Source organism: Augochlora pura, chromosome 4 (assembly GCF_028453695.1).
Source record: "Augochlora pura isolate Apur16 chromosome 4, APUR_v2.2.1, whole genome shotgun sequence".
NCBI lineage: Eukaryota > Metazoa > Arthropoda > Insecta > Hymenoptera > Halictidae > Augochlora > Augochlora pura.
The window spans coordinates 26,537,219-26,554,582 of record NC_135775.1 but is presented as its reverse complement, the minus strand read 5'-3'; the positions used below and the strand labels follow the sequence as shown (position 1 = coordinate 26,554,582).

The window sequence follows — 17,364 nt, the reverse complement described above, 5'->3', positions numbered from 1 at the left end:
ATATATGTACATGTGTATATATATATATATATATATATATATATATACATACATGTGTGTGTGTGTATATATATATATTTATATATATATATATATATATAAATATCCTTCAATTGAATTACAATTTCGGAAATCTTCGATATGTAAGTATCATTCTTCATTTTTTCCTAATACACCGCGAATAAAATACTACGTCGCAATCGTACCGGAACGAAAAGTTTAACTTTCCCGATCCTTGTTTTTCATTACGATTGGTCATTCAATGTCTCATCCGACAATACGATCTACTCTGCATCATCTAAACTAAAAGACATTATCGCAAGTACGGGAGTTTGAGCGATTGGCTGATTCATAAATAAATAGAGACACCTCCCTTGGTACTTACTGCCGCGCAGTGTATGCATCGGGTAAGAACAGCTATACGAGTTTATCGTCTTTCATAACCGATATCATAGACACCATATCACCAACAGCACCGAAATCTAGGACTTGACGACCACGACACCGTTAACATCAGCGTGTAGTCCCAGCATCGGTGCACCATGCAGCGTAGGCCATGAAAGCTAATCAAACTCTCGATGAACGTAAATTTTTTTTTAATAAATTAAGTTGTAATTCAACTGTATATTATTATACAATATTGTAAACTTTAATCGTTATATTACAATTTCGTATCACATTGTTTGTTTCTTATTCAATTTGCACACAACTTGCACACGATCAGACGAAACACATTTTGAAGAAAAAGAATGTTTCAATTCTATCCTTTGCATCTATTCAATTACATGCAGCTATGAGTCTCTGTTGTTTAGCAAACCTTATGTAACTAGAATTTACATCTTTCCTATTTCAAACGAAAATCAACGAGAAGTAACGTCGTTATATAACACCACAATGACGAATGATCTGACCGAGATGATCTGTGCACAACATCTATTAATCTATTCGTTTCAATCTCTGCAAAAATCACTTCAAGTATTTTCTTTCATAAGCTGATCGATCTGTGTTTTGTAGACGTCTTTGACATCTTGAAGGTCTAAACGCAACTCTTCGTTTTCTTCCATTTTTTCGCCGCACATTTGTAGCAATGCATCATATCTTGTTTGTATATCTTGCAAGTTCGCATTCAGAACTGTGATATGTGAAACCTTGTTATTTAAATCTTCAATTTTTAAAGTTAACGTAGACAATTCGGTATTCAGCGCGTCTCTTTCTACATTTCGACGCGACAACTCCCACTGAAGCTGTTGGATTTCACCTTGAAGAAAAAGCAATAGTATCTAAATGAAACTACTACGATTCACGGACGATAGCGGAATGTCGCCATGAACTTTGAAACTTACCATCCTTTTGTTTCAATTGCGCTTGCAAGTTCTCAAATACGGACGTACTACTCGATCCTGCTCTAAGACAATCGTACGTCATCTCAAATCTTTCAGTGTTCTCGTCATCACCACTGGTATCACACAACTAAAAATTGTCAAGCAATTCAGCGCAATGCAATTTTTTAAAAATATGGTAATTTTCGTATTTGTTTTAATATTGTATTACCGGCCAAATAAGGTCTATCGCCTTTGGCGAGACTTGTAGATTTATGGTTTCGTTGGTAGGATTGTATGGACTATGGGCTTCCTCACGATCTATATTTCGTTTTTCCTCCGAAATGGCGAGATTTTTTCTTTTTTCAGCGTCCGTGGCTGCCTTTTCTACAGTCAACTTGTTTTCTAATGCCACTATCTCCCTATTCAGCTCCATTATTTGTGAGGAGTGCGACTGTTCAAGCGTTTCTATCAATCGTCGGTGCCTAGAAATTTAAAACCGATTCAGAAAACAAGCAAAGTTACCCTTACTCACATGATTCAGCAAAGAAGAAAACTATCTTTCAAATAGCCATACCGGACGGTCTCTTCCGTCAGCCTCTCTTTCTCTATCGTTAATTCGTCATGCAATTCCTGCAATCGCGACAGCTCACTCTCCTTGATAACCAGTTTCGATTCCAATTGAGATAATTTTGAGTTCAAGTTGACAGATTCTTCTTTCAAGTAGTGATTCGTTTCGACCAATTGTTCTACTTTTGTTTGTAGCTCGATGTTCTTTTCCGATAACGCTTTTTCCTGCTTCATGAAATTGTTGCACTTTTGCGAAAGATTCGTATGAAGTTGTTCCAACTGCCTCACCAGTGGTTTCGTAGCCATCGAAACCGACTCCGATAATTCTTCGCTTCTGGCCTCAGCTGTCTCCAAGCGTTTCAATAGCTCGTTGTTTTCATACTTGAGAAACTCTTCTTTCCTAAACGAGGGACAATTACGTTTTCAACCAGAGACAGATATTGTCATGCCCATGTAAACGGTAGAGTAGATATTTACTTGGCATGCATTTCCTTCGATTCACGCAATCTCAATGTCAACTCTTCGATTTGCGCGAGTAGCTGACACGATTCTCCTGCGTTATTAGTAGCATCTTTCAGTTCGGCTTCTGTTGCCAGCAACAATTTTTTCGTTTCGATTAGATCCCTAAAATACAACAGACCTTGATTAATCAAACTAATAAACCGACATAAAGCATTTGAATCGAAGCAAAGCACAATATTTTCTCTTACTGACATTTTTGTTGCGTCTAAGCTCGTTTTGTAAGCATCCATCTTATGTAGAGTGGTATCTAATTTCTCTTGTAGAACTAATATATCTTTCTCTTGTTTCCTAGTTTTCGCTGTCAATGTATGAACAGCTTCTATTTGAGTTCTTTCAACTTCTTCTTTTGCATGTAACGACTTCTTTAAACGTTCCATCTCCAACGTTTGCTCATCTATTAACTGCCTGTGAACATTTAATATCTAAGTATAATTACACAAAGCATTCTATAAACACTTTTTGTTTTTCACGTTTCTGTATCTCTTTCACTACATACTTTTGATTCTTTATTAACGCGTCACTCTCCTTCTCCTTGATTCGTAACTTTTTAATAATGTTGCTGTGCTGAAGCTGCTGCTTACTCAATTTGTCTCCTTCCTCCCTAAGTTCTTTAATGATTTCATCCTTTTCCGCGTTCAACGTGTACATCTCTTGAGACGACAAACGCGTGGCTGCTTCCATTTTCAATTGTTCTAAATTTTTCCGTAACGAGTCACGTTCCCGTATCGCCTGTTGGAATTTTCTTTCCAATGCAGACAACCGTTGAGTGTATTCGTCGGCAATTTGATTCAAGTTCTGACTTTGTTCCGCATATTTCTCAAAGTTGTCGAGCTGTCTGTAAAAGAGGCGATCAGTATAGTCCTCCATAAACACAAAACTCTAAAGTCTATGAAGACTTTTCGATAGTACAATAGACTGAAAAACATAGAAAGAAGTAGAAGATATACTTTTTTAAATTGCTATTCTGTTCGTGCAATTCCATGTTCATCCTGCTGACATCGATGAGTTTCGATTCTCTGGCTTCCAATATTTCCGTCATCTCCTGTATGCGTTTCAATAGCGTTTCTATCTCGAGATTCGCTTCATCCGATCCTATGCTAATTTCACTTAATTCCCTGGAATGTCCTCTAGATTTTAAGGTCTTGGTCAGGAGATCGCTGCCCTTTGCCGATTGTGATCTAGTCAAACTCTGACGCGATTGCGTCGAACTGGAATCGCCGTTTGGGCTATCCGAAAAAAAAACGAACAAATTTCTCTTATCAAATTTTCGTCGCATGATCATATTTATAACAATGGCTTACTTCCATCGTTATTGCTATCTCTGGAGTTATTACTAGTGCCTACCAACTACCAACCCTGCTTATATATGCATATAAAATAATATACATGTATAGGTGCATAGGAATCGTACCTATACCTGGATATGATTTCAATATCACTGGACGTTGTCGTTTCCAACTCGTCCCCGCTAGTATGACCGCTGGTTTGATCTGAACCGATTTTAACCAAATCGGACCGACTAAAACAAAGGAACTGTAATTATATTCTCTGAGAAGATTTTTTGCTATCGCATTAACATTAGCATTAACGATATACTATCGGGTCGAGATACCTCTCTGAGGAAACGGGCGAATTCTCCCGAGGCATATCCGAGCTCTGCCCTTCCATTTCCACGATTTCGCCGACCTTTTCGGTCATCGCGTCTGCTAACATTGTCTTTACGTAAGAGCTAGCCGTTAGGGGTGGCTCCGATGTCTTCCCTTCCAATTTATGGATCAACGTCACATTGTCCTCTGAATTGCTTTCGATCAAGGTTCCTTCGCAACTCGAATCCATCGACATTAAATGGTGGTCCACTATATCCATAGTATCAGACTTTAACGAATACGGCTGCGTAACTTCTGCAATGCCGGAATAACGTTCGGATTCTTCCTGAACTGATACATGTTCCGTTTCCCGTTTCAGCTCTGTTTCTGGCTCTGGTTCCGCTGGCTCTATAGTTGTATTTAGCAGTAAATCGATACTCTTCCTATCAATTTCTATTTTTTTACTGGCCAAAACTCCATCGATGTTCACGTATGTTTGATCCGTTGATTTACGGATAGGTTGAGTAGTGATCGCTTCAATCGGCAAATGCAAATTGTGTTTCTCTTTAACGGTATCCGAGCTCAAACTAGGATGTATTTCCGTACAAGGTTTCCCTGAGACTTGCTTGATCATCAATGATTCGAATACAGTCGCGACAGTACTCTCCGAGGCAGAAGTATAAGAATCCTCGGCTAAACTCGGCTCGTCAGGATCATCTGGATACCCTGATGACGTTTCCAAGCATTCTAATGGATGGGTTTTCAAATTTTGTCCAGTTGACGACGACGTTAGTTTGCCTCCGTGTGCATGTGTTCCCAGCTCTATGTAACTCTGGGCAGGATAAGTACTGGTCGATACCAACAAGGATGCCGACAGCGATGGCGACAGCAACGGTGATGGAGTACTCTCCATACTCGAGCACAAATCATTGCGAGGCGTCTTGGATTCTTCCATTGGAGATTCATAAGGAGAAACATCGGAAGACGACGGATACTTCGGACTGGTATCTTTATTTGGAATCTGTTCGATATTACCATCTTCCCAGCAAGGTGTTGTGACCAAGTTGTGCTTGTCCAGTGCAAAAGATGTTTCGGAACACAATGGATCTACCGGAGATAGATAAGGACTACTATCGCTTTTCCAATCTCCCAAAATTTCAACAGAACTCGGAGACGTAACTAAACTGTCCGGTAATATTTCCACAGATTCTGAGTTTAGCTTGGTACCTACAACAGGGGGGCTTGCCGAATTATCAATGGAATTACAATCAGATTCTGGAGTAGTAGAACAATCAGTGGACGATCGAGATCCTAGAATTTCAACGCTTTCCAGACTCTTTTTATCGGTTTCCAACGAAGCTATAGAAATTTTGCATGTATCACTGTCCTCAGTTTTCGATATCTGTAGACACACATTTTTCTGGTCAATTTCTAAACTAGTTGATTTACTATGTGTGACAATGTTATCCTCATTCAATAAATTTCCTGTAGAGTCCAATTCTTCCATGTTTCCACCAGCCACGAGTTTCACAGCTACATTGTCCATGCTGGATACCACATTCTCTGCTACATCTGTATCCGACTGTATTGATACATTGAAGGGTGATTGGATTACATCTTTCCCCATAAAGCTCTCAGACCAATTTCGGCCTTTATTCATACGATCCTCTGAAAACGATAGCGATGATGTAATTCCAGTGCCTTGCTCATTTTCCATAAATGTGTTTTGCAAAGACTTAGATTGCGTCAGTTGCTTCTGATCTTGTCCTCCTTCCCTACACTTTGAAGATTCAAAGAAAGATCCACTGAAACTACCCCATATACTGTTGGATGCTTCTTGTTTGATTTTTTTATTTTTCTCAACGGGAACAACATCTTCACTGCTTTTCAATCCCCACGATGCAAAAAAATCTGTTCCATCTTCTCCACGACGACGTTCTAAAACCAACTTTTGCTCAGCTTCTTCTTCGTCTTCTTTAATATCCAATGCTTTGTCGATCGTTTTTTGAGCTTCTTTCAATGCTGATTTGGCCAAATTGGCAAATCCAGTGGCATCAAACCAACTCATTCTTTGCAATATCTAAAACCAAATGAGCAAACTATTAGTTTGATAATGAAAAGTCGAACGGTTTCTCCAAGCAACTAACTTACGTTGCATATTAATAGTATATCAATGTTAATGAATAGAGCATTCGCTTGAGAATGTAATATATGTCCGCGAGACTTGGAGGTTAGCACAACGAAGAACCAACGATATCGACGATTGCTTTTGATAAAATTCTATGTTGCTTAACATAATCTTCCACAGATTATAAATCTCGTGAGAAAATTGTCTGCGAAAAAACTGAAAAGAAAATGTCAGACGAATAAAACAATGGGGATAACATTTGCTGCATTCGTGTGTTCTACATTACAATTACAGCAAGGTGTCAGTTGGAATACATTCTTTCCAACTGATAGCATGTTAATGTCATACATATTCGTAGGTACATACATATATATACAATTACACTGTATTCGATCATTAGAATAAAAAAACTTGCCAACGTTGAACAACCACAACACGATTTTCATAAATAAACTGATATTCGACAAACGGACATGATTGAGCATATCGTACATGTATTGACATAAACGAGACAACATGTGTATTCGAACGCATACTTAAATACGTATACGTGTATATTTATGTTATGCATTTACGTTTTTGTATTTGATAATTTGGTCATTCAGAGACGCAATATGTATGTATGCATATTTGTTGACATTCGACACGTCGACATATTCTTCGTTCTTGTCCGGAAATCTATACATACGCAACTGTGTGTACAAGTCTCCAGGGCACAAGCGAACGATAATACGTGTACATACAATGAAAGACAAATCTATGTATACATAATAGATTCATAATCACTCTCAACACTTGTTCGTAGACCCGTATCGAACGTTCAGCCATTCAGACCAATTGGTCACAGCGTCGTGTCACAGACGCACACTACAAACTAAGCAGTAAGCAGCAACACACTCTACATTGCATACATACATGTATCACGTGAATGTAATAGCATGTTGTAAAAACAATATATGACATTATTATCGAAGAAAGGTAATAAACAAACAGACAACTCTGTTAAAATACGTGACTGAATGAAGCATTCCGTGAAATAAGGTGTATTTATAATACATGTATGTACACACGCGCGCGCACACACACCTTCCTATATTTCGAAAATTTGCAAGCTAATAAAAGTTTATTACTGGAACCCCTCCGCTTTTCCTATATTTCATTACAGGTATCGTCGTAACAACAAAACTTTGTAGCGTACACCACATTATTTTCACATTACTTGCACGTATCTATGCAATACCTAGCATGCATGTATACGCATATAATACGTTTTCAAGGTGACACACTGTGCCAGTACAGTGAAAATGTTTCTTTTGTCATTGAAAAAGGCGCATTGTTGTCACACAGATTTTTGATACTTGAAAAATGCGATACTTTTTCTCAATATCATAATCAAGACGTATAAAACATTTATTAGCGGGGTTGTTACCAACAGCTCCAGTGGCGCAATTGGTTAGCGCACGGTACTTATAAGACAGTGACTAGTGAGCAATGCCGGGGTTGTGAGTTCGAGCCTCACCTGGAGCATTTTTTTTTTCTTGCAACATTGCCGTGTTATCTTGAAATTGCACTTTATTTCATACACATCCGTTACAACTTATACCACGAATATTAAAATAAATAGCATTAACAACGCCAAAAAAAAAAAAAATGTTCGATGTATGTTAGATTAGCATTCTATTCTGTTTCATTCGTTTTCATACTTCTTTATTTTCATATTTTCGTATCTACCAGAACGCTGTTTTAATATTGTTTCACGTAAGTCGAATCGGTAGGTACCATGCATCAAATTCCGTGCAAAGTTTCAAACCAAACGCGAACAGAGTGACAGATGCTATTATGCTTTTAACAAACGTGTCTTGTTTCAATGCACGGATGATACAAGAGAGGGAACAAGTGCAGACATTGTCAAAGTAACGCGTACCCTTGTTCAGCAAGTACGTGTCCACAATCTTCTGTCTTTCCTCGAGTTTTCGTATTCTGTTTTCTATAGGAATGACATTCAAGCGATTTGAATTTTCACTTTATCGATCGACAAGATCCTGTTACGATCCAATTTCAAAAGAAAAAATACTTGCTTCGCGAGATGCGCCGTGGACAGGTTGGTTCGCATTCATCTTCGAGGCGAATTGCATCGGATGTTACCGACTCGTCCTTTCTGATAATACCGTCGCCGGTTCCTGTATATGTACAAGAGAAACGTGACAGTGACCTAGGTAGAACTCTCGTCGTCCTTGATCCAGCAAACACTAGCGTGTACGCGTAACGGCGTTACGCTAAATTAATCCTATCATTGGCTTTACCTAAGCTGGAAGTTTGCTTCGCGGTGAACATCCCTTTGTCTTCCTTGATCCGCGCCTCCCTGTCCGTTTCCATTTCCATATCCGTTCCCGCGGTATGAACGATCGGTCGAGACCAAAATGGGTCTTGCGCTTCCCTTTCCTCGACAGCTTGCGAAAACGCTAATGAATACGCGAAACTCGTTAGATTTTCTCATACCCGTTCGCAAAAATACATCATTTTGCATGGCACGAATCCCACGACTTGAAATCCTATGTCAAATCGAGTTCGCTACCATTCTTACCATCGCGCGGGGACTGCGTGGCTGATTCCACTTTGCCTCTTACTCCATTGGTGTCGAAAAGTTTCCGAGAAGACCCCGACCTCGTTTTCTCCGGACCCGATACCTCTTTAACACCTTTGATAAAAGCCGCACTTCCTTCTGTTCCGTTACCCTTCTCTCTGTCTTCGTCCGTGTATGTCATCCGTCTTGGGAGGACACGACTCGCTATCGTTCGTTCCCCATTTCTGTCGTCACGATCGCGGTCGCGATCGCGACCGCGATCGAGATCCCAATCCGCTGTTTCGCCGTCTCGAACTCCCGGCGCGAGCTGCTCGTTCCAGATCCACGGTGCTTGCGAGACTGAAACTTGTATCTCTCAGAAAGTTACTGTATATAATTTTATTATTACCGTGTACGGCTATGTAACCAAACAACGAACGTAAAGCCAACGAAGCGATCTTTTTCTATTTTTTCAGTGTTATCAATTAGTGACAGACACGAGCGACTCGTACCTTCTTTCTTCAAATTATATCTTACTATCGGACACCGAAGAGGGCATTCCGGCATTGAGGAAGCTATTAGAATTATACCCACTTCGAGAAAGGCTCTATTATTAAATTGAAATCTTTGATCGAACAACGCATCTTGTTGATTGTTCGATATCACTCGTTGTCTCGGTACCAACGACTGACAAATGACTTTCAAGCATTCAATTATCTCCTACAAATCCAATTCCGTTTGAACGTGAAGTGTGCAAGATCTGGTCATGCGATCCATGTTTTCGCATCGGTTGCCGGCCAAAAATGACTGCCTGGTCAACATTAAAAGGTGTAGCTGCAAATGCGAATACAAATATAAATATGAATGTGAACGCGAATGCGAATGCAAGTCGGAATGCGATTGCGAATGCCGTGTCGACGAAACTGTCGGATATTCGAGATCAATCGATCACGCGCTGCTACAACTCGACCCACGACAGCCGTCATCGAATTATATCGATCAACAAGTATTTCGATTATTATTGCCCGCGCTGGAGGAAACGCTTCTTGCTGCGGACAAGTGGAACGCGCTTCGGGTATCACTGAATTTTCACTAAAATACAACGTGTATTTATTAAATAACTGCTCATGTACAGATACAAAAGTGTCGGTTCAACGGTCTCGATCATCTCGCAGAGATTTTATGGAATCGAAACCCGCGTCGTTCCAAGAGAATTTCGTCTCACATACGCGCCTTCGACATCCCATTGTTTCAACGATGGCTAGCTTTGCGGTGTGTAAATTAATATGAATAAGGAACTATATGTACATGTATACTCGTATTTTCAACGAGTTATACGTTCACAGGCCACCTTACCCTAAATCGTGGCTATGGTCAAAGGACGGGGCTGCTCTGTGCATACAGAAACACGTTCGTGGATGGCTAGTACGAAAACGCGTTGACGTTCAAGAATTGAGACAATTTTGGAAGGTTAGCATATGTATTCGCTATAACATAATGATTAACTACATTACTACGTATGCGTATGTACTTATTATACGCCGATACCATGCGGATACCAAATGTGTCGTGGTCTTTGCGATTTTTCGTGTAATTATAAAGTCAGGCACATGTATACATACATTGTACATACGCACATCGATTTCATTATCGCTTTGAACGTTAGAATTTCGCTGAGCAAAATTTGACCGGCAAGCAGATCGATGGTCGTGGCGTAGGTCAACAAGAACCAACTACTATTAAAGGTAGACACTGTTCAATATTTTATTGATACATTTATTTGGAATCCTTGAACGATGCGTTAAATCTAATGGCGAACAAAACAATTGCAGGTACAACACGGTTCGGCAACGAGTATGAGACGAGGGTGCATAATGCCGGTTTTGTTCGCTGTAAAATGCATCGCCGCGCGATTGCAGCGAGCAGAATAAATCGTTCGGAACCAGCACATGTTGCCATCGTGTAAACCGTTTCGGACAAGTTAGTATTTCGACAATTTCGTTCGTAGTATGTACAATTTGAAAGATTTCGAAAATTTATTGTTGCAACTGATTTTCGAGTTTATCATAATCGTCCATATACAAAGTAGATCGCATCGACATTTCGACGTCAATCGTGGGCGTTTCTTGGTCCTCCGCGATCTTGTAATTCTTCACACCACGCAAGTTGTACCGAAGCCGTAGTTTCGGTTCTCCCTCGGGATATTCCAACTCTGCCTGTTTTGCTTCTCGAATTAAAATCTCTTTCAGCAAAGGTGGAAATTCTGTCTTGCTTGGCATATATTTCACAGTTTGTTGATTAGATACGTTTAAATAATGTGACTCCTCATCCTTCGGTATCAACACGTAATCTGTTTTATAAGTTACTGAATCTAGCTGGACAGGTTTCGCGACGGTTTGACCACGAAACGTCTTTTCAACGAGTACGACCACTTTTCGTGTATTCTGTAATACGTGTCACAAGTGAGCAACATAAGTGTTCGAATGTTCGGACAAAAAGCATGTCGAGTCGAACAAAACAATCAAATTTTCAAACTTACATCTGGATTTGTTTCACCGACCATCGGCAACGCGGCTACTTTTAATATTCTCATGTAAGATGGTTCAGGATATCTTTGATGCTGGCTACGGACAACCATTCTACCCACTCCGTAATTCTTCAAATTTCCCAAAATTTCCCATAAAGATTTTCCTTTAAAAGTAGTTGTTCGACCAATGTACTTAATCACCATATTCGTTAACTACGAAACCTTCAACCTCGTAATCACTGGCCTAACCTCTTCTACAACTGCAACCCTCAAAACTAAACATACAACTTAAGAACTTGAAACAAACTGTACTGCGACTAGTTCAATTAACTTAACCTAGTCATATCTAGATGGCGCGTCAGGATCCTGTCGCTATCGCACATTCGTAAATATATACGTAGTATGTACTACAATTGTGATTGCAATTAATTTGTGATTAGTGATCCCAATCGTATTCGTACACGACAAAACTTCCAGTACGTTTTATATTTATGCCACTTAACTGCATACCGGTGAATGGTGCGATCATGTTTCGATGGAATCCGATATTTGTAACCAAGTGCATGTAACTTGCATTTCACGATCGATGAACGCTCGAATTCGTGACTTCTTAATGTTTGGTTAAACACTCTGCGTAAATACTTGGAATTGTGCTATTGCAATCGTATTTCGTTCGTGTTGTCAATATTTTGTCGAGATTTCGACTACTGCTTGCAAACGCGCATCGTTTGTCATGTCTGAGAAGAAGGAAAACGAATGTACGCAAGAAACTCCGGCAAAATCCGAGGAAACGGGGGAAAACATATCCAACGAAGAAGCGCCAGCTAGTCTTGAAACAATTCCTTCCGAAGTACTTGTAGCGCGAAATGGAGTTCAAACAGTTTCCAAGGACAAAGCAAAAAGTAAATGATTCATTATTTTTTGGTTTGCGGGCGATTTGCAAATATCGCATGTATGTCAGAGTTCGGTTATCGTGTAATAAACTTTTCAGTTGATATATTATTGAAAGCAACTGGTAATGCTCCTATAATGAAGCAGAAGAAATGGACGGTCGCTCAAGATTCTTCCATTGGCAAAATTTCTGATTTTGTTAGGAGATATTTGAAATTAGAGACCAGCGAAAAACTGGTGAGTCTGGGCAAGACGGATTTCTTCGACATACAATTACCTATACATTTTTGTTTACTAGTTTCTATACGTGAATCAGACTTTTGCACCAGCGCCAGATCAAATGCTGAAGAATTTGTACGACTGTTACGGTGCTGATGGGAAATTAATACTTCATTATTGTAAAAGTCAAGCTTGGGGTTGACGTAGATGGTGTCTCTACAGATCATGTGTACTTTCTACTCGTATATAAATGGTAATAATTATAGATACTTACAATAGCATGTAAGACAGACAATGGATTTTGTTTGCTAACAAAGATTTTGTAAATACCATGGTTTAGCACTATTATATATCCATTTGACTCATTCTTTTTTTTAAAACAGTAACTTTCTGTGCTATATTAGTGTAGGGTTATTTTAGACATCGTACTACAGTTTCTAAGGTCTTTACACCTACAGAAATATGAATTTAACAAATTGATTGACGAATGTAAAATTTGTTAGCATGTAACACACCGACCGTTCCAACTTTTATAATTGAAATTGATTACATGTTCGTAACACCGACGTCATTGCAAATAGCGTTGCTGTTACAACATAAACTACTTTGCAAAGTATGCGGTTCTTGAAACTTGTCTACTTGTTCCACGATGAGCATTTCATTCGGTGTTTTCCAGATCATTATAGCTCCGTCCGTGCTTACCGTAACCATAAATTCACCGTTCGGGGAAAAAGCGCAACTGCTGACCGGAGCTGCGTGAGCAATACCTAATCCAACAGTCTCCGCGGTGCGATATTCCCAGAGTTTTACGATGCAGTTATCTGACCCGGTGAGAAAGTATCGTCCGTCATGGCTGACTGCCACAGTGTTGAGCGTACCGATCGTAGATCCCTCTACTTCTCGGACCAACGAACCATCCAAAGTCTCCCAATAAGCGATTTTGCGGTCTGTACCACATGTTAAAACTTGGACACCGTCAGGTACGAAACACGCTGCCATGTACATTGTATTTGATTGCAACGCGAATCTTCTCGTGAAATTCCTATGCAAGATAATATATTATACATAGAATATACAATATATTGCGCAGCGTTATGCATCGTAAGATCTCTAGTCTGTTATTCGGTATTTCACAGCATTACCTTACATCCCATACGATGCATGTCCCGTCTGTACTTGAACTAATCAAATTTTCATCGTTCGACGAAACGCGTAAGGCGGTGATCGGTCCCCGATGTTGCTTCAAAACGTGTAACAGTTGCCGCATTTCAGATTTTGCGTTCCATATGCGCACCTGAATTGGATCGGATGTCTAATTGTAATTAGAATGGCAAGACCACTACTTAATAGTATGGCGTTTTCTTGGTCAGTGGAAATGCGAGTGGGAATAGTAATGGAAATGGAGATTTTATACGCACATACATACCTGACCGTCGCAACCCCCGCTAATCAGCTTGCAATCATCATTTGTGACCGTAACCGCTGACACGGATTTTGTGTGCGCTCGATCAATGACGAATACGAGGTTCCCTCCATTTAATGTGAATCCCCGTATCGCACCATCCTCCCAAGCTTTGCAAAGCAAGATTACATAGCATCTAGAGGATAACAATCACGCTAAAATTCAGGGCTACCTTACCGGATATTATGATAGCACCGTTTCCATCGAAACACAAGCTGGAACAAAAGAAATTCGGCACGGTAATCCGCAACAGTTCCTTCTGTGTCCTCAGTTGCCATATTCGTATGTCGTGCTTCCCAGTCGTTGCAAATATTTCGGAACGATTGCTGTAAGGAATCAATTTAAAGGAATGAATTCTAGTCAAGATCCTAGAAAGATAGTTTCAAGAAAGATTTACCGTGGAAAGGCGAGATCATAGATCGAACTAGTGTGACAACTAACGAGCAAACGCGTATGGAAATTTGATACTTGGATCTCGTAAATCTCGCATTGAGCCGTTCCTACCAATATCACGTCGTTTTTGTAGCTGACCATGGATGTCACCGTACCGCAAACATGCCCCTGTCGATGCTGTGGCCGCCATGCATAATACATATAATGCGTAACGTGTTATAACGCGTATACATTATTGAGCATGTGTATAAGATTCATTTACCGTTACTATAAATGGCAGAACATGACAGGAAAGTTTCTCTCGGGTGGATCCGTTCTTCACGGATGTCGGGTTGCCTTTTGTTATTTCTATCAACTCTACCGTTCCGTCTCCAGCACCCACTATCAATTGCTCGTTTCGTAAAAGCAACAAATTCTTTACGCCACCCGCGTATACCGTTCCGCAAGTCTTTGCTTTTGTTCCAACTCGTGGTATTTTTGAATAGCATCCGATCATTACTGGATTCACAGTCGAAGAAAATGGTGACGATTTCTCGTTCGTCTCTGTCATATTCAGTCTGTGGGAAATGAAGCTGATCGATCGTGGTCGTACACATTTTTTACTTTGTTCTTTTTTTTTTCAACAAAAAAATCGAATAAACTGCAATTTACCTTGCTTTTATGATGTCTCCGGATGTTGTTCCACAATAGACATACTCATCTTTGTCATCTACAACTACACAGTTGATGTCACGACGAATCTTACCGATCTTAACGTCGATTCCATGGAGTTTCCTGCTTTTCGAACCCACGAGCCAAACTCTGAACGTTCCTTCTCCAGCTGTGACGAAACACGTGTCACTAACATGCATAGCTATGATCGACAGAGCATTTCCGGATGATTCTTTGCTGGCGATACCACCGCAAAGAGGGGTTTCATTTAAAACGTCCCATACCACGATACCACCGTCGTCCATCCCTCCAAGACTGATGAGATATTTTTCGTCCCATGTAAAACATACATCCTCAACTCTTACTTTGTGCATCTCGTAGCTTGCTTTCATCTCGCGTTTCTCATAATCCCATATTATCACCATCGCCTGTGGAACAACAAAATCATTCGATTTTCAAATAATGTTGAACGAATCGAGTCGATCTCTTCATACCGCGATCAAAGTCGCAACGCAATCGATCACCTTGAAACCATGGTGAGTCACTTGACCGGAAGCTAAAAAACGTCCACGAGGTGAGACGCACAGAGCGGAGACCAAATTTTTATGACCAGCGAGGAACGTTTGTTCCTTCGTTTTCAGATTCTTTATAGTGACTTTGTTGCCCATCGGGTATACGAGATGCTCTCCATCCGGATGCAATCGCAAACCATTTTTTATCAAGCCTACGATACAACCACATGTGACAATGCCGACAAGTTAGGAAGCTTAATGGGAATAAGTTGCTGTAAATCATTTCGAACGTTTTTAACAATAGTTATACCAACCGTCGAATGCTATCACTCCAAATAATTCGAGCTGTTTCATGTTTATAATTTCAAGTATATTAACCTTGCACTTTGAAATTGTTTCGTTTCGTATGCATGTACGCTCGAGAATAGCATTCGGTGACTGAATGTTAATCGTGTTACCATGACAATTACGTATTACTATGTACACATCTATGTGTCTGCTACATATTATAGAATATTATTTATGTGTACATGTACTATCTGTATACGTACATATGTACAGGTATGTAATGCAGAGATGGTTGACGTTAACGCAGAGACATTGCATCGTTATTCGAATGACATGTTGACGCAAACTGATTCTTTACGATTCGTAAGACAAATCATTTCAAATTTCATTCGTATTGTTAAACACCGCCAAACGTCAGGTCGATAAAACAGTCGCGAAGTACATAATATTTACGCTGCGTCGATATCGGTTATGTTACTACGTACCAGCTGTCTCATATATCGCGTCCAAGTAGTTTGACAAAGTCTGATCTAGGTAGCGCTAGTGGTGGTTCACTATGGCGTAGAGTCGTTGGGTATCTGCTCGTAACTTCAGGTGTAGATCGTAGAGAGCATTTGTTCGTATTTCGAATGGTCGCAAAATTTTTAAGCAGTTCGAGCGCGCGAAATACACTTCCAGTGCTAGTGTCAGTGCCAAAGGAGCCGAACACCAAATTTATTTGCTGGCCGGTCTGGCTTCATCTTTTTGTGTATATTAATCGAAGGAATTGGCGAAGACTTTATCAAAGATAAATAAATTATGGATTTATTTCCGTAAGTGATATTTGATCTTGGATCTCGTCTAACTACATCGATGTCGGTACAAAAAATTGTCGAAATATTAACGTTCTCTTAACCTCGCCTTCGATAACGCGGCTCGTTTTTTCCAGAGGGCATCATTCAACATTTTGGAAAGCTTGTAGATTACGAACGTTCGAACATTGGCCTTTTCAATCATCTGATAATCTTTGCAACCCGGAACGTATGGCTAGTGCTGGATTTGTTGCTATTGGCGGTAAACAAGAACCAGATTTGGTCGAATGTTTCATTTGTTCTAAACAACTCGATGGTTGGGAGCCGGAGGACGATCCATGGTATCTTTCTTTCGTTCTTCGTTTTTTGTTACTCATGATATCACGATAATTCGTTTCAGGACAGAGCATGCAAAGCATCAGTCGGAATGTGCATATATAGAATTAGGCAAACCTGACGAAGCGTCGTGGACAATACAAGAGTTTTATGATTTGTTTAGAAAATATACAGTGAAAGAATGCGTAAGTATTATCCGAGGAAATAGGAAAACAATAAAACATCCTCCCAACTCCTTTATAACAAGACAAATGTATGTTTCAGACGTATGAATCGAAGAAAGCTATAGCAAAAGTTAAGGAAGAAAGCGCTAAGATGGCAAACGAAATACCTCAAATCTATAAAGGTTTGAGGAAAAGCTATCAAAGTTTACGTTAATATATTTCTTTCGAGTTCTGCTTTTTCCCCAAGCCATCTGCATTTTTATTACAAATTTTTGTTCTTACACCTTTCCGTCTGTTCTGAAATGTTGCCAACAACATTGAATGAAAATATTGTATTCGTGTGAAAGAAAACGTTTCTTTATTCCGATAGCATCGCGAGATACACGATCGCAAACCGATATAAATTATAAAGGAGCCACATATTGATGTATCGCGTTTCACC

The 17,364-nt window shown here is 39.8% G+C and overlaps 7 protein-coding genes and 1 non-coding gene across 12 annotated transcripts; 4 read left to right on the top strand and 4 right to left on the bottom strand.

Annotated features, from left to right (window-relative positions):
* Positions 1-175: 175 nt before the first annotated feature.
* Positions 176-6,991, bottom strand: Tmf (TATA element modulatory factor). 5 transcript variants are annotated; one of them, XM_078177652.1, is made up of 12 exons: positions 6,492-6,991; positions 6,149-6,341; positions 4,024-6,077; positions 3,823-3,930; positions 3,359-3,637; positions 2,908-3,246; positions 2,604-2,816; positions 2,367-2,513; positions 1,897-2,289; positions 1,552-1,804; positions 1,344-1,470; positions 176-1,258 (listed from the first exon to the last, which is right to left on the bottom strand). In XM_078177652.1, the coding sequence occupies exons 3-12, from the start codon at positions 6,063-6,065 to the stop codon at positions 972-974; spliced, it is 4,188 nt and encodes a 1,395-aa protein (XP_078033778.1). In that variant the 5' UTR covers positions 6,066-6,077; positions 6,149-6,341; positions 6,492-6,991; the 3' UTR covers positions 176-971. The 5 variants fall into 5 exon arrangements, with proteins under 5 accessions (XP_078033778.1, XP_078033782.1, XP_078033779.1 ...); XM_078177656.1 differs by having other exon boundaries at positions 3,829-3,930; XM_078177653.1 differs by having other exon boundaries at positions 6,701-6,991.
* A 568-nt stretch (positions 6,992-7,559) lies between these two features.
* Positions 7,560-7,652, top strand: Trnai-uau (transfer RNA isoleucine (anticodon UAU)). The gene is given in 2 exon segments: positions 7,560-7,597; positions 7,617-7,652. It is a non-coding gene; the product is annotated as a tRNA-Ile (tRNA).
* Positions 7,653-7,685: 33 nt separating this feature from the next.
* On the bottom strand, positions 7,686-9,084 carry LOC144469336 (uncharacterized). Its single transcript, XM_078179502.1, has 4 exons — positions 8,710-9,084; positions 8,429-8,587; positions 8,204-8,305; positions 7,686-8,112 (listed from the first exon to the last, which is right to left on the bottom strand). The coding sequence occupies exons 1-4, from the start codon at positions 8,888-8,890 to the stop codon at positions 7,880-7,882; spliced, it is 675 nt and encodes a 224-aa protein (XP_078035628.1). The 5' UTR covers positions 8,891-9,084; the 3' UTR covers positions 7,686-7,879.
* Positions 9,085-9,454: 370 nt separating this feature from the next.
* Positions 9,455-10,654, top strand: LOC144469340 (IQ domain-containing protein K). The gene is made up of 5 exons (XM_078179506.1): positions 9,455-9,763; positions 9,824-9,960; positions 10,035-10,158; positions 10,355-10,433; positions 10,521-10,654. The coding sequence occupies exons 1-5, from the start codon at positions 9,455-9,457 to the stop codon at positions 10,652-10,654; spliced, it is 783 nt and encodes a 260-aa protein (XP_078035632.1).
* Positions 10,428-11,419, bottom strand: Mrps34 (mitochondrial ribosomal protein S34). Its single transcript, XM_078179503.1, is given in 3 exon segments — positions 10,428-10,741; positions 10,743-11,132; positions 11,228-11,419. Coding segments are annotated over 3 exon segments (654 nt in total). The 3' UTR covers positions 10,428-10,669.
* A 204-nt stretch (positions 11,420-11,623) lies between these two features.
* Positions 11,624-13,140, top strand: Atg12 (Autophagy-related 12). The gene is made up of 4 exons (XM_078179505.1): positions 11,624-12,117; positions 12,207-12,343; positions 12,405-12,578; positions 13,002-13,140. Exons 1-3 carry the CDS (start codon positions 11,949-11,951, stop codon positions 12,525-12,527), a joined length of 429 nt encoding a protein of 142 aa, XP_078035631.1. The 5' UTR covers positions 11,624-11,948; the 3' UTR covers positions 12,528-12,578; positions 13,002-13,140.
* Positions 12,814-15,787, bottom strand: LOC144469334 (cilia- and flagella-associated protein 52). Its single transcript, XM_078179496.1, has 9 exons — positions 15,658-15,787; positions 15,356-15,555; positions 14,832-15,259; positions 14,443-14,737; positions 14,185-14,357; positions 13,965-14,113; positions 13,752-13,897; positions 13,468-13,619; positions 12,814-13,367 (listed from the first exon to the last, which is right to left on the bottom strand). Exons 1-9 carry the CDS (start codon positions 15,695-15,697, stop codon positions 12,872-12,874), a joined length of 2,079 nt encoding a protein of 692 aa, XP_078035622.1. The 5' UTR covers positions 15,698-15,787; the 3' UTR covers positions 12,814-12,871.
* On the top strand, positions 15,721-17,168 carry Det (baculoviral IAP repeat containing deterin). The gene is made up of 4 exons (XM_078179504.1): positions 15,721-16,443; positions 16,560-16,763; positions 16,823-16,943; positions 17,023-17,168. Exons 1-4 carry the CDS (start codon positions 16,430-16,432, stop codon positions 17,134-17,136), a joined length of 453 nt encoding a protein of 150 aa, XP_078035630.1. The 5' UTR covers positions 15,721-16,429; the 3' UTR covers positions 17,137-17,168.
* Positions 17,169-17,364: the final 196 nt, after the last annotated feature.

What these genes read in the sequence shown, in the direction of transcription:
- LOC144469336 (XM_078179502.1), bottom strand. Translation starts at nt 8,890, where the DNA reads ATGACATACACGGACGAAGACAGAGAGAAGGGTAACGGAACAGAAGGA. An exon ending in CACGCAGTCCCCGCGCGATG is followed by an intron (nt 8,588 to 8,709) that starts GTAAGAATGGTA and finishes CGTATTCATTAG; the next exon opens with CGTTTTCGCAAGCTGTCGAG. An exon ending in GAAGCAAACTTCCAGCTTAG is followed by an intron (nt 8,306 to 8,428) that starts GTAAAGCCAATG and finishes GTACATATACAG; the next exon opens with GAACCGGCGACGGTATTATC.
- LOC144469334 (XM_078179496.1), bottom strand. Translation starts at nt 15,697, where the DNA reads ATGAAACAGCTCGAATTATTTGGAGTGATAGCATTCGACG. An exon ending in CGGTGCTATCATAATATCCG is followed by an intron (nt 13,898 to 13,964) that starts GTAAGGTAGCCC and finishes TGCTTTGCAAAG; the next exon opens with CTTGGGAGGATGGTGCGATA. An exon ending in TGCATCGTATGGGATGTAAG is followed by an intron (nt 13,368 to 13,467) that starts GTAATGCTGTGA and finishes TATCTTGCATAG; the next exon opens with GAATTTCACGAGAAGATTCG.
- Tmf (XM_078177652.1), bottom strand. Translation starts at nt 6,065, where the DNA reads ATGAGTTGGTTTGATGCCACTGGATTTGCCAATTTGGCCAAATCAGCA. An exon ending in TCGCCCGTTTCCTCAGAGAG is followed by an intron (nt 3,931 to 4,023) that starts GTATCTCGACCC and finishes CCTTTGTTTTAG; the next exon opens with TCGGTCCGATTTGGTTAAAA. An exon ending in TCGAAGGAAATGCATGCCAA is followed by an intron (nt 2,290 to 2,366) that starts GTAAATATCTAC and finishes TCCCTCGTTTAG; the next exon opens with GAAAGAAGAGTTTCTCAAGT.
- Det (XM_078179504.1), top strand. An exon ending in GAGCCGGAGGACGATCCATG is followed by an intron (nt 16,764 to 16,822) that starts GTATCTTTCTTT and finishes AATTCGTTTCAG; the next exon opens with GACAGAGCATGCAAAGCATC. An exon ending in AATATACAGTGAAAGAATGC is followed by an intron (nt 16,944 to 17,022) that starts GTAAGTATTATC and finishes TGTATGTTTCAG; the next exon opens with ACGTATGAATCGAAGAAAGC.
- LOC144469340 (XM_078179506.1), top strand. Translation starts at nt 9,455, where the DNA reads ATGCGATCCATGTTTTCGCATCGGTTGCCGGCCAAAAATGACTGCCTG. An exon ending in ACAAGTGGAACGCGCTTCGG is followed by an intron (nt 9,764 to 9,823) that starts GTATCACTGAAT and finishes GCTCATGTACAG; the next exon opens with ATACAAAAGTGTCGGTTCAA. An exon ending in AGAACCAACTACTATTAAAG is followed by an intron (nt 10,434 to 10,520) that starts GTAGACACTGTT and finishes AAACAATTGCAG; the next exon opens with GTACAACACGGTTCGGCAAC.
- Atg12 (XM_078179505.1), top strand. Translation starts at nt 11,949, where the DNA reads ATGTCTGAGAAGAAGGAAAACGAATGTACGCAAGAAACTCCGGCAAAA. An exon ending in TTCCAAGGACAAAGCAAAAA is followed by an intron (nt 12,118 to 12,206) that starts GTAAATGATTCA and finishes TAAACTTTTCAG; the next exon opens with TTGATATATTATTGAAAGCA. An exon ending in TAGAGACCAGCGAAAAACTG is followed by an intron (nt 12,344 to 12,404) that starts GTGAGTCTGGGC and finishes TTTGTTTACTAG; the next exon opens with TTTCTATACGTGAATCAGAC.